General features: G+C 34.2%; 1 protein-coding gene across 1 annotated transcript; it reads left to right on the forward strand.

Annotated features, from left to right (window-relative positions):
- Window positions 1-14,284: 14,284 nt before the first annotated feature.
- Window positions 14,285-15,096, forward strand: LOC138880974 (uncharacterized). Its single transcript, XM_070161161.1, has 2 exons — window positions 14,285-14,353; window positions 14,755-15,096. The coding sequence occupies exons 1-2, from the start codon at window positions 14,285-14,287 to the stop codon at window positions 15,094-15,096; spliced, it is 411 nt and encodes a 136-aa protein (XP_070017262.1).
- The last annotated feature ends 263 nt before the right edge of the window (window positions 15,097-15,359 follow it).

Here is a 15,359-nt window from a genome sequence, read left to right on the forward strand (position 1 = left end):
GGGACATAGGGAATTCCAAGACTTCTTGGATTCCACAAATGTTCCCTAGGTGCTTTTCCCAAAATGAAGCGTGGGGGACATAGGGAATTCCAAGGCTTCTTGGATTCCACAAATGTTCCCCATGTTTTTGATTAAAATAACACCATGCTGGAAAAACGTGCAACCTTCTTATTAAACGTGGTCAACATAACAAAGTGTGTCATTTGTCCGCCACTATCATTGGTCCGCCAAATGACCCATTCACCCTTGAATAAATACAACATGTAGCACATATGATGCCGAAGATGGTCTATTATTTTCAGGTTGCTTGTCCTAGACGGACCCAACCCCTGTGTTGAGTCCCCTAAGTCAGATGCACATGATGCAAATAAACGTTCCTACTAGGGATCCGGCATGAAGCTGAGTTATTCTAAGTTCATAACCTGGGTCGGTGTTCTAGACAGTGTACCCGAGCGGACAACTCGAGCTGAGGAAGGAGCTCCTTTCCGGGAACCAAAAGGCCAGCCGGCTTAGAAACTTTCCGAGCCTCTTTTATTTAGGGTATGACACTAACAGAATAGGGAGTCTCAACCAGTAAGCACATCCCCGGAGGTAAGAAGAGAAGGGTTTCGGCACAGTTTATATACAGTTCAAATAATATCAAAGCGGTAAAAGCAGCATTTAGCACATTAGGCTCAAAACATGTAATAATCAGATAATAAATAAAGCCAAATAATAACAATTATTCTAAGCTCGAATTCTTAACCCTGAACCAGTGGTTCTGGGTCATCATCCCCAGCGGAGTCGCCAGAGCTGTCACACCTCCTTTTTCCGCACCCGAGGGGGCGCAGGGGAGTTTTTTCCAATTAAAGGACAATCGAAACGGGATTGGTTTATTTATTTCAGAGTCGCCACTTGGGAGATTTAGGGTGTCCCAAGTCACCAATTTTAATCCCGAATCGAGGAAAAGAATGACTCTATATTACAGTCTGCGTACCAGAAATCCGGATAAGGAATTCTGTTAACCCGGGAGAAGGTGTTAGGCATTCCCGAGTTCCGTGGTTCTAGCACGGTCGCTCAACTGTTATATTTGGCTTATTTATCTGATTTTTTAATACAATATGAACTTATGTGCAAATTTATCTTTTAACCGCTTTACTATTATTGTTTTAAACGAAATGTGAACATCGCTTAAAACACGTCTTTGGACTGCGTCACATGAAATGCACCCACAATCCGGAACGCATTTTATTTGATGTTTTGAGATTTGGATTTGAGTCGCATGAAATGCACACCCGAGCTTAAGAAAGTAAATTATTAAACACGCGCCTAAAGAGACTATCGCGTTATTATTTTTTGCGGAGGCCGCGAAATTCGCTAAACGACCCTCCTGAATTCTAAGTAATTTTTAAACAAGTATTTACTGAGGGCCCCGCAATTTGTATTTTTATTCGGCGAGGCTCATCTCATTCTTATTTTTTAAAGAATTTGCAACGTCGTGGAAATGCATCTCGGGCCACGCCACAATCAATGCGCCCGTGACTAGAGACATATTTCGACTCCGTTGAGATTTGGGTTTGGGTCACATAAATGTGAACCCGAGTTTAGGGAGATAACATTATTAAAGGCGCGCCTAAAGCAACTAGCGCATTATTATTTTGGGTAGGGCCGTGAAACTTGCTAAACGGCCCGTCCCGGAATCTAAGTATTTAATACATATATTTTATGAGGGCCCCGCAATTTGTACATTTTTCCGACGAGGCTCGTCTCATTTTATTTATTTTTATTATTATTTTTATTCATTTTCATTTTTTTTTGTAATTATTTATTTATTTTTAAAGGATGCCATTTCTACGCCTTTAACAATACTAAAACTTACGGCCTCCGTACAACTAAAATCTCATAACTTGTCAAGATTTAATAAAAGAAGTTAGGCGAATGAGTGTTTCGGGCGTAGTAACAACAGGTACTAATACTAATTTTGTCCAAATAAACTAAGACAATAATAACATAACACAAAAAATGAACTAAAATGCAATACTAATCTTGGGACTACTGATACAACTAAATCAAATGACATCAAGTAATCAATAATAACATACCACAAAAACGAACTAAAAATGCATACGGTAAAACATAAGCAGAAAATTATCATATCAATTGATATATTGCAACTTCAAACATTGAACGTAAAATTTCTTTAATCCAATACATCGAGGCTTAACTAACCTGAATAAACAGAAATGCATGGAGCCATGGACCGAACCTCAACATCGACTTCAACGAACAACCGCGACCGGGAAACCATAGAAAAGGTTATCGAAGCTCGGACGGAATAGCTCGCGCCAGAAACTCGAACACGAACGGACTAACAATGAGTCATGGCTACAACTGACTTTTCCAGGCGGTCATTTGGGCGTGGGGGAGCTGAACGGAACAGCAGCGAGGGCCGGATTCAATGGAGGTTCGTCGGACAAATTTTTTTGTTACGACGAGGGAGAATAAATGGCCGGGGGCTGGTGGTTTGGACGTAGCGTCGACGGGCAGTGATGAACCCGAACCACAGCAGCAGTGGCTGCTGCTCGAAACAACGCAACAATGGTGACAGCAGTAGGGTTGACGAGCAGTAGGGTTTGTTGGCTGAGGAGGAGAGGTTGTTTGACGATGAGGGAGTGAGGCTGTTGGTCGTGGTCAGTAGGGTCGTTGATGCTGCAGCTGTTCCGGCGAGGAAGCAACAGCTGCTGCGTGATAGCAGTGGACGTGGGGGTGTGACCGGTTCAGTTGACGACGCAGTAGGGTTTTTGGATGGGTTTTTTGAAGAAGACGGAGGAACAGTGGTCGTTTTTGCAGCTGGGAGGTTGTCGATGGTTTGGGGTCTGTTTGGTGGTGACAGGGAGATGAACGGAAGGCTGTGTCGTTGTTCACGGATGGAGCTGCTAGGGCTTCTTCTTCTTCTTGTTGAAGAAGAAGACGATGAACAGTAGTTCCTCCTTTTTCCAATCCGAAAAAAAAATCCCCCCTTCTGTTGGCTTTTTGTCCGGGTTTTGTATTGGAATGCCCATGAAAAATGAGCCCCACGCGTGGTGGGGTTCGAGGCATATGTCCCCCACGCGTGGTGGGGTTCCCCACGTGTCCTGGACACGGTTTATTATGGGCTAAGTCCGAAAATTAGGCCTAAAATCGGGTAGTTTGAACCCGAATATTATTCTTTTGCCCGGACCCGAGAAATAGGAACACGTTGCTTAACTAGTCCTATGTAAGCAAAATAACTACCAAAAATAAGACTAGTATTTAAACAAAACTATATCTTTATAAATATTTTTCAAGGTTTTAAAATAGCTACAAAATATTGATAAAACTATTTTTTATAATTTTCGTTTTTAAATATTAAGATAAAATATGAGGTAATATTTTTGTATTTTTCAAAGTTAAAATGACTATAGAATATTAATAAAACTATTTTTTTTTGTAATTTTCGTTTTTAATAAAGACAAAATATAAAGTAATATTTTTTTTTGTATTTTTCCAAAATTAAAACGACTACAAAACATTAATAGAATTATATTTTTTTGTAATTTTCGAATTTTATATAAAGTACCAAAATAAAGTACAATTTTTGTATTTTTCAAGTTTATGAGAAATACATAAACTAAAATTTATATATATATTTTGTGATTTTTTCTTTTTTGCAACAAAATAAGGTAAAATAGTTAAAATAGCTATACTAGACCCAATTTCACATATTCACGCTAAAAATGTGAAAATTCTCGGGGAGGGTCAAAAATCACGTGCTTACATTAGAAATTAAAGAAGGAAAAGAAAAAGAGTTTAAAAAATGAAGAAATTCAGATGTGGGCTTAAAATTGAGACCAAAAACCAGGCCCAAATCAACTCATTTGACCCAGGTTAGTTAGCTGGTCTCTCAGATGAAGGAAACGACGCCGTATTGGCACTTTCCATCTGGACCGTTGATCAAACAGATCTAACGGTCCAGTTCAGTTCTTTCATTAAACCAAACGACGTCGTATGGTTGTATTTTATCGGGACCGTTCATTTCTTTTGATCTAACGACTCCCAGGCTTTCCCTCATGACCCGACCCACTCCCGTCTGAGACCGACCCAATCCCCACTCAATCAAAATGACACCGTTCCCTTAAGTGAAGAGATCCTGGCCATCAATCTCACCTGATCCAACGGCCAGGATCCATCCCTCCCTTTCGTAAATAAGACCCCAACTCTCACCCCACGCCCCCATTGCCAAACACCCCCCCTTCCTCACTTCGTCTCTCTCATTTCAGAGACGGAACCTAGGTCAAACCCTAGCCGCCATAGCTCCCCTTCACCTGAAACCCGGCGGCAACTACGCCGCCGGCCACCTCCTTATCACTATAGATCCACCTTAACACCCTGTTACGAATCCATTATTCCCTTGGCTCGAATTAATCCCCATCTTCTCGAATCTTCATTTGAAGATTCGAGCCAAAACCCCATCTATGCCAAACAACCCCAAATTCATACCAGTTACTCCCTTGACCTCACTCGTAACCAAACCAAGCTTGGTTTGATTCGAATCTAACCAGAAACCTTCAAGCCCCAAATCGACTGTATGAACCCTAGAAATCCAGAACCTTGGGTTCTGTCCAATTAAACGAAGGGTTGGGGTCTAATAGACCTTAATCAAGGTGTTCTCGGTTGATAACACTTCGATTAAAGTCCGTTCGACCTCAAAGAGGTCGAGTCCGGTTCGAGACTGGGTCATTTTTGTTCTTAAGATTCAGAGGTATTTTTCCTTTCCTTCCTTCTGTTCATGTGTTCTATTTGTATCTCTTTGCATGTTTTATTAGTTTGTGTGATTTTTCTACTTTTCTTTTAATTAATTCTATTCATCTTCAGTAAACCTTTTATTTGGTCCAATTCTATCATTGCTTCTGTTTGCTGTAATTGTTATGTGTTATAATTTGTGTAATCGATTGAATAAGTGACGTCGATTAGTCCGGTAGGCCTGAATATTAATTTAACATGATAGTAGTGTAATGTTGGTTTTGATTTCATGGTTCATGCTAGTCTGTTTCCCCTCCTACTTCGTTTCTATCCTAAATGTTGTGTTGAAACGAGCCTGTTGGTATAGTTGAACTTAGTACTGAGCATATGGGTATATTCAGTTCGTCACATTATTTTTGCTTGATCATTTGAAATGTTCTGAATTGCTTGGTCAATCGAACTGCTTCATCACAACTGCTATTTTGGTTGTCACCTAAACCTGCTGTGTCATGCCCTGTCAATCGATAGCCTTAGCCTTTATTTTGTTGTTGTTTGATTCAAGTTTAAGCGATTGATGAATTAAATCCTACTGTTTAGGGTCTGAAATGAATCTGACAACTGATTTGAATTCAGTATTGGTGATAATGTCAACTAGATAGTAGTGAGTCATAAGGCTGCATTCAGAACTTAGGAGCATTGGCTATAGCTGCAATTTCAGGGATTTTAGGAGGGTAATTTGGGAATTGAAAATAGGGAAGATGGGTGGTTTGAGTGTTCTGTCCACTAAGTATTAAAATACCATTAAACTAATGAATTGATTAGTATTAATAGGGAACAAAAGGGAATGGGGGTTGAGGTCTGTAGAGAAAAGGGGGGAGATATAGAGACCTCAATTCTTTATATCTCCCCCCTTTTCTCTACAGACCTCATCCCCCTCTTATACAAGTCTGTTTTATTGAGCTACTGGGCTATTCTCTTGTTTTTAATCTGCTCCTGGGATTTCTGCTACTGTTATTACTGGTTTCACTGGTTTTGCTGTGTTGCTGAACCTGCTGTGTTGTTGTGTGTGTGCTACTGCTGCTTCTACTGATCTTCCTCTTCTTTGCTTTCCAAATACCAGGTACACAAATTGATACACTGGTTCTTGTAGAATGGAAACTGAAGCATGGATATGAAATGAAGAGTTGAAGTTCTGAATTTATCTTAGTTATATTCTGAATTCTAGTTGTATATGTACATTATTTAGCTTCCTCTAATTAGAATTATGTAGTTGTTTGATATATATAATGGAACATCTGACAGTAGCTTAGTGGACGAACTGTCTATGTATGCTAGTTAAAAAGACTAATGGTGTAGTAGCTCTGTTCAGTTAGTTCGTTATTGTTTGATGATTATCATGTCTCAAAAAGCATGTTAGCTGATTTAGACTATTCTTAAACATTCAACAGTTAGCTCATTAAACAAATAGCCCGTTTCAAAACTTGTAGGAAGATTGTTTAGCTAGATACTATTGGTTAATTTCAGCATGTAAATGGTTTAGGATTAAAATTAGATTGCCAAGTTCTTTAATTTAGCAAACTGTAAGCATGTGTAGTATAATGTAACTAGGTAGTAACATGTGAATGAGATGGCCCAGGTCCAGTTTTGTACCATACACGTTGGGCCTGGGCCCGCGTTGGCAACGGACTGCCCTGATTGAATCATTTTCAGATTCTACGAATCATATTCGGAACCCAACTATAATTAACTCGTAAGCATGAAAATAAAGTAGGACCTTTTCTTCTTTCATTTTTAGAGACGGACAAAAAACGAAAAAATAGAAAAACATAGTCGCTTTAGGATATCCTTTTAAAACAAAAATGAGGCATGCCTTGCCAAGTAAATCACAAGCTGTGGGGCCCTCTATACGTGTTTGTAAAGTTGCTTAAACTTCGGGACGGGCCGTTTAGCAAAATTTCACGGCCTTGCCCAAAATAACACTACGCTAGTCGCTTAGGGCGCGTCTTTAATAAAATTACTTCTTTAAGTACGGGTGTGCATTTATGCAACCCAAATCTAAATCTCAACGGAGTCGAAACGTGTCTATGACCACGGGTACATTGATTGTGACGAGGTCCGAGATACGTTTTCACGACGTTGCAATTCTTTGCTAAAAATAACAATAATAATAATAATAAAAGCGGCAAAAAAAGTCATAATTCGCACTGAGTACATAATTGTTAAAATCAGATAAATAAGCCGAATATAACAGTTGAGCGACCGTGCTAGAACCACGGAACTTGGGAATGCCTAACACCTTCTCCCGGGTTAACAGAATTCCTTGTCCAGATTTCTGGTACGCAGACTGTAATTTAGAGTCATTCTTTTCCTCGATTCGGGATTAAAACCGGTGACTTGGGACACCCTAAATCTCCCAAGTGGCGACTCTGAAATAAATAAACAAATCCCGTTCGATTGTCCTTTAATTGGAAAAAACACCTTCACCCCTTCGCGGGGCGGTAAAAAGGAGGTGTGACAGATACAACTAAATATTTTGGACTAAATGTATTAATAAGAACCCTAAAAATTGCAAATAATATATAACTTTTAACCCTGACATGGTTGAGCTAACTTTGAACCCTAACATGGAGAAATTAACTTTGAACCCTAACATGGTTGAACAAATAATATATAACTTTGAACCCACATGGAGAAATTAAACAAAATCATTGTATTTCGAAAAAAACAAAGAAAGGAGAGAGAAACCTACCTTGGGAATGGAGGTCGCCCGCGGTGGATCTGCTGCCATCGGTGGTCGTCGGTGGCGTGGGCGGCGTCGCTGCTGCTGGGAGTCGGAGGGGGGGGTTTGAGTGTGAGAGACAAAAGAGAGATTTTGAAGAAATTTTTTGAAAGAATGGGAGGGAAAACCCGGTTTTGACACTGGAATTAAAAATAGTGACCAACGTTGGTCGCTAATTTGGTAGCTAAATAAGTTTTGACTTTTTGACCAAAATAGCGACCAAAGTTGGTCACTGTTTCTAAAAAAAATTAAATTACTTTTAATTCAATTTAAAATTATGTACATATGCAGTATAAATGTAGGATTTTAATTCAATTTAAGCTATTAGCTAATATTATATCGAATATAGCTTATATATATATAGTATATAAGCTACATATATATATATATATATATATATATATATACATATATACATATATATATATATATATATGCATATGAGTAGGTTATAAGTCGATGAATCAATTTACAAGTGTATCAATACCTAAAAGAACCCGTCCCTGTGTTCCGAGCGCTTCATGTTCTTATATATATATATAGCTTATATACTATATACTATATTATACTATATATATCGAATATACCTTGATATATAACACATTATACTATACACTTAGTATATATAATACACTTAGTATATATATACTATACTATACAACGCACTAAGTATTAGTGCATTAGCTAATATTATATCGAATATAGCTTATATATATATATATATATATATATACACATATATTAATTGATAGAAGTTGAGACGTTTTAATTCATTGTTAATATATATATATATATATATATATATATATATATATATATATATATATATATATATATATGCATATGAGTGGGTTATAAGTCGATAAATCAATTTACAAGTATATCAATACCTAAAAGAACTCGTCCCTGTGTTCCGAGCGCTTCATGTTATATATATATATATATATATATATATATATATATATAGAGAGAGAGAGAGAGAGAGAGAGAGAGAGAGAGAGCTTATATACTATATACTATATTATACTATATATATCGAATATACCTTGATGTATAATAAACTATACTATATATATATAGTATAGTGTATCATATAATACACTTAGTATATATATACTATACTATACTATGTACTAAGTATTAGTGCATTAGCTAATACTATATCGAATATAGCTTATATATATATATATATATATATATATATATATATGCATATGAGTGGGTTATAAGTCGATAAATCAATTTACAAGTGTATCAATACCTAAAAGAACCCGTCCCTGTGTTCCGAGCACTTCATGTTCTTATATATATATATATAGAGAGAGAGAGAGAGAGAGAGAGCTTATATACTATATATTATATTATACTATATATATCGAGAGAGCTTATATACTATATACTATATTATACTATATATATCGAATATACCTTGATGTATAATAAACTATACTATATATATAGTATAGTGTAATATATAATACACTTAGTATATATAATACACTTAGTATTTATATACTATACTATACTATGCACTAAGTATTAGTGCATTAGCTAATATTATATCGAATATAGCTTATATATATATAGCTTATATACTATATACTATATATATATATATATACATATATTAATTGATATAAGTTGAGACGTTTTAATTCATTGTTAATATATATATATATATATATATATATATATATATATATATATATATATATATATATATATATATATATATATATATATATATATAAGTGAGTTATAAGTCGATAAATCAATTTACAAGTGTATCAATACCTAAAAGAACCCGTCCCTGTGTTTCGAGCGCTTCATATTATATATATATATATATATATATATATATATATATATATATATATATATATATAGAGAGAGAGAGAGAGAGAGAGAGAGAGAGATTATATATTATACTATATATATCGAATATACCTTAATGTATAATAAACTATACTATATATATAGTATAGTGTATTATATAATACACTTAGTATATATAATACACTTAGTATATATATACTATACTATACTATGCACTAAGTATTAGTGCATTAGCTAATATTATATCGAATATAGCTTATATATATATATATTTAGAGAGAGAGAGAGAGAGAGAAAGAGAGCTTATATACTATATACTATATTATACTATATATATAGAATATACCTTGATGTATAATAAACTATACTATATATATAGTATAGTGTATTATATAATACACTTAGTATATATATACTATACTATGCACTAAGTATTAGTGCATTAGCTAATATTATATCGAATATAGCTTATATATATATATATATACAAAAGTGATTTTTAATTTTGACCATTGTTGACCTGAAAAGAGACCAACTTTGGTCTCTAAATATACATAAATTTAAATTAGCGACCAAAGTTGGTCGCTAAATTTAAATCAGATTTATTTATATTTTATATAATATTTAAAATAATAATATAATTATTAAACATTAGAACTGGGTCCCAGATTAGCGACCAAAGTTGGTCTTAATTTTTTAAGCGACCAACTTTGGTCGCTAAATTTGAATTATATATTTTTATATTTTATAAATTTTTAAATAAAAATATAATTATTAAAATTTTATAACTGGGTCCCATTTTTGGCGACCAAAGTTGGTCGCTATCTGCTTGCCCCTTAATTGGCGACCAACTTTTGTCGCTAATTTTAAATTATATTTATTTATATTTTATAATTTTTTTAAATAATATTTTAATTATTATAATTTTATAAGTGGGTCCCCCTGTAGCGACCAACGTTGGTCGCTAATCTCAGTATACCTTTGACTAAGCAAGTCTGACCAGTCCGGTCAATATTTTGACGAAATTAGCGACCAAGTAGTGACCAACCTTGGTCACTAATCTATATCAAATATTTATTTTATTATTTTTGCCAATTTAGCGACCAACTTTGGTCGCTTTTCTTGACAGACCAACTTTGGTCGCTAAAGTTTGGTCTTTTTTTTTCCGAAAATCTAGTAGTGAGAGTCAAATACCTTCAAAATTTATTGATTGACAATTTCAATTTGAACACCAATTGTGCAATATGAAAAGAAATTGCTAAGTTAAAAACTCTATAATAAAGTGATTGAAATTCATTGATGAATTCCACTAAAACTATATACAACATGAAAGAATAAAAAGTAGAGAACATCAAAGGAAGAAAAATTGGGGAAAGAAGAGAGAGAGAGAGAGAGAGAGAGAGAGAGAGAGAGAGAGAGAGAACAATGATGGAAAATAACTGATTTCTTATTCAATTTCTAATATAAAGGGATACTCATTTAAAACTAATTTATGTATATAATTGGTAAATTACATATAGCCATGTAGTTAAGTTAAAACTCGATTAGGAAATATAATAAAGTTTCATATATAGTATAGGAAGGTAAAAATCCCTTCATTTCGAGCTAAAATAGCATTAATGATAACGGTAAATATGAAATGATTTGTTAAAACTTAAAAGCAAAGCTATAAATAGATCAAAATCTAAAGAGCATGAATTTAAAAAAATTAATAACAGATGTACATGTTGTAAAGTGTATTCGTTCGGATCTAAAGTAGGTCAATCTATTCAGTGCAATTTCAGAAATCAAATCTGAAGTTCTCTTATCTTTCAACTGCAACTTTAGAAATTTAAATCTTAAATAGTTCAATTTTTCTGTACAACTTCATATTCAAATTCTTCTACCTTTCAATTGTAACTTAAAAATTCGAATTTTTAAGTAATTCAATAAAAGGGAACACATTTTACAGATGAAGAGAGCAGCCACAACTTTTCACATAAGATTAGGGATGTGCATTCGGTCGGTTCGGTTCGGTTTGAAGAAATTCGGTTCGGTTATTCGGTTTTCGGTTTTGTAAAAGTAGTAACCGAAACCGAACTGAAATAAGTTCGGTTTCGTTCGATTTTTCTAATTTCGGTTCGGTTTTCGGTTTGAACATTATCATACTGGACTCCTTCTATGTAATTATACGACCGACGACTTTGTTGATTTTTCCCAAAACTTCGAAATTGTTGGAAATATTGTGTTTATAGAAAAAAAATAGACCAAACTTTGCACACTATTATGGATCAAAAAATTCAAACATAGTGTAAATTACAATTCTGTGTGAAATTCTCCCGGTATCTATCACATATGATATGAAAGTTTTAATAGATTGAAAGTCTTTAAGCTTGGAAAGTTGATGGACTTACTTAATTGGGTGAGTCTTTGATAGATTGGACCTAATAATATTAATTTATTACTTATGGGCTTAGCATATATATAAGAGCAAACTTCATTTATAGCCACTAGGGCCAAACTTATATCACCTGATGGCCACAAAATAACCCCTTACAAGTAATAGCCTCAAAATAATAAGAAAGGCTAGCAACTGAAAAAGCTGAAATCATACGCTCAACACAAACGAAAAGGAAAGCAGTCCTAATCGATTTTGTATCCTAAATTCACGCATTCAGTATGGAATCTTCAACCTCCAAACACTATAAAAGTCGCCCAATTATTCACATTGTGAAAGAAATTCTAGGGTTTCTGAAGATTAAACCCAGAGAAGAGCTCCCAAAAATTCACGCTGAAATTCAAATTTTTGCACAATTGCTGCCTACAATCAGCTTAATAGAGTTGAGATTTCGTTCTTAAATTGTGAAATTGATACAAAATCGACAAAATCAACAAATGTCTATGGAGATTGTGAATGTTGGAACTACAGTTCCAACTTTGATTCCGATTTTACTTCAACACAGTAGTGAATGGGTAAGTGAGAGTAAATTTGTTAATTTCCTTGTTAATGGCGTGTTGATCAATTCGGACTGTAGCTATGATTATTTTGTTGATGAGATATACAAGCAATTGGGTAGAGATTCAATTACGAGTGCAATGGAGATAAAATATACAGTGAAGGATGGCTATGTAGCAATTCCAATATACAATGATATGAGTGTGCGCTTGTATATAGAGATGAAAAAGAAAAACCTGGATATCACTGAATATCCATTATGCATAACATTGAAAACTGTATATTCAAGTGCTGAATGCTCATATTCAAGTTCATACTTGGGTGGAAACTTACTTGCAACAACTTCAGCTGGAAACTTACTCGCAACAACTTCAGTTGGTTTACAATGTCAGAACATAGAAGAAGTACATAGAACTAATATTGTTGAAATGATGGATAATCATGTAAAGGAAGACAAAATTGAGATATTGAAGGGAAATTGTATAATAGACAATCCACAACATGAAGAAATTGCAGAAGGTCAGTTGTATTGAGACAAAAATACACTCATTAGTGTAATGAAGCACTATGCAATACGGAAAAAATATCAATTTATAGTGGATAGATCATCTACAACAAGGTATGATTTTTACTTATGAGATTGCACTTCTCTGTAATTTTTTGTATATAGATCTGTATAAAAAATGTATAATTATTGTATAGTGAGATTGCACTTCTTTGTAATTTTTTGTATACAGATTTGTATAAAAAATATATAATTATTGTATAATAAGATTGCACTCTCTGTAATTCTTGTATACAGATCTGTATAAAAATGTATAGTTATTGTATAATAAGATTACACTTCTCTGTAATTTTTCGTATACAGATCTGTATAAAAAATGTATAATTATTGTATAGTGAGATTGCACTTCTCTGTAAGTTTTTGTATATAGATCTGTATAAAAATGTATAATTATTATATAATAAGATTGCACTTCTCCGTAATTTTTTGTATACAGATTTGTATAAAAATGTATAATTATTGTATAGTGAGATTGCACTTCTCTGTAATTTTTTGTATATAGATCTGTATAAAAAATGTATAATTATTGTATAATAAGATTTCATTTCTCTGTAATTTTTTGTATACAGATCTGTATAAAAAATGTATAATTATTGTATAATAAGATTGCACTTCTCTGTAATTTTTGTATACAGATCTGTATAAAAATGTATAGTTATTGTATAGTGAGATTGCATATGGAATGGAATAATACGAATAGAATGACTGCAATGAGTACACTCCGACAGACATCATGAGCGCACATGAAACAACAGTATGGGATTAATATGAGTTACATAAAAGCTTATAGAACAAAAGAAAAGGCGCTTGAACTACTAAGAGGGATACCACGTGAATCTTATAGAAAACTGCCGGGTCACTTGTATATGATAAATATGACAAATCCTGGTTCTATCACAAGGTTACATAAATCAGAGGACGGGCGCTTCATGTATGTTTTTATTGCACTAAATTCATCAATCATAGGATGGAAATACTGTTACCCTATCGTAGTGGTTGATGAGACATTCCTCAAATCATCACACAAAGGAACAATGTTAACAGCTAGCGCACAAGATGCAACATGTGAATATGTTGCAGACTCGTATAATAATTATATATGGTATAGATAGTTCTTATTTGTATATAACAAAAATAACATATGGATACGTTCTTATTTGCTTAAGCAGGTAAAATTTTTCCACTAGCATACGCTGTTGTAGATTCTGAAAATGATGCTTCCTGGGAATGGTTTTTTGAAATGTTTAGACAGGCTTTTGGGGAAAGGGAAAGGATGTGCATCGTATCGAATCGTCATGCAAGCATATTGAGGGGTGCTTCGATTGTGTATCCAGAGGTATCTCACTGTGTATGCATCTTTCATCTTTGGAATAACATAAAGAAGCAGTTCTAGAAGAACCATGACAGGCTGAGGGAAGTATTTTTTGCAATGGCCAGAGCATACAAAATTGAAGATTTTAATCGCCTCATGGAAGATATGGACAGCATTGATAAGAAGGTAAGGGGTTACCTATTCTAAGTTGGTTATGAAAAGTGGTCTATAGTGCATTCCACTGTTAATAGATCCATGGTGATGACTTCAAATATTGCTGAGTCACTCAATGCAAGGAACATAGAGGTTAGAGAGCTACCAATCATGAGTTTGCTAGATTACATGATGAATTTGGTTATGGAATGGAATAATACGAATAGAATGACTACAATGAGTACATTTATTGACATAGGACAAAAATATCATGAAGTACTGAAGGAAAATAGCTATTTGTCGCAGAAGATGACGGTAAATATTCTTTTATCATGTCTTACTTCATACGCCGGAGTAATATACTTTGACAAAAATGCAGTAATACTTGTCATATCCCTGTTTTAGTTTTACTAATAATATCTATTTAAATTTAGGTAAAGCCTTCAACCAATTATGTATATGTAGTAATGGATGTTGAACAAAGGTGGAACATAGTCTGCATGCAAAAAAGAGAATGCTCGTGCAAACGATTTCAAGTAGATGAGATTCCTTGTCCACATGCTATGGCAGTATTGGACTACACACACATGGAAGCACCCAAATATTGTTCTGCCTATTACACCAAGGAATACTTTAAGAAGACATATGAAGTGTCAGTTAATCCGCTTCCTGATGAAACTACATGGGACCTTCCAACAGAGGTGTTAGATAATGTGGTCCTACCACCGATAGTGAAGGGCAAACCAGGAAGACCGACGAAGACGCGACGCAAGTGACTTTATGAATATCTGTATACTGAAACTGTTACATGTGGACTGTGTGGAAAATAAGGACATAACAGAAGAACATGCAGGAATGCTCAAGACAACTAGTAGATGTTGCTACAGTGATTTAGTATTTTGTAAAAATAATTCTTCTGAATATTGCAATTAGAATATTGGAAAAATAATGAGATTTGCAATCAGATTCTCTATGATGTATGAATTAAGATGCTACTTTTTGTCATAATGAAAATATTGGTAGAAGTTTTATTTCAAAT

This window comes from Nicotiana sylvestris, chromosome 11 (genome assembly GCF_000393655.2).
Source record: "Nicotiana sylvestris chromosome 11, ASM39365v2, whole genome shotgun sequence".
NCBI classification, from domain to species: domain Eukaryota; kingdom Viridiplantae; phylum Streptophyta; class Magnoliopsida; order Solanales; family Solanaceae; genus Nicotiana; species Nicotiana sylvestris.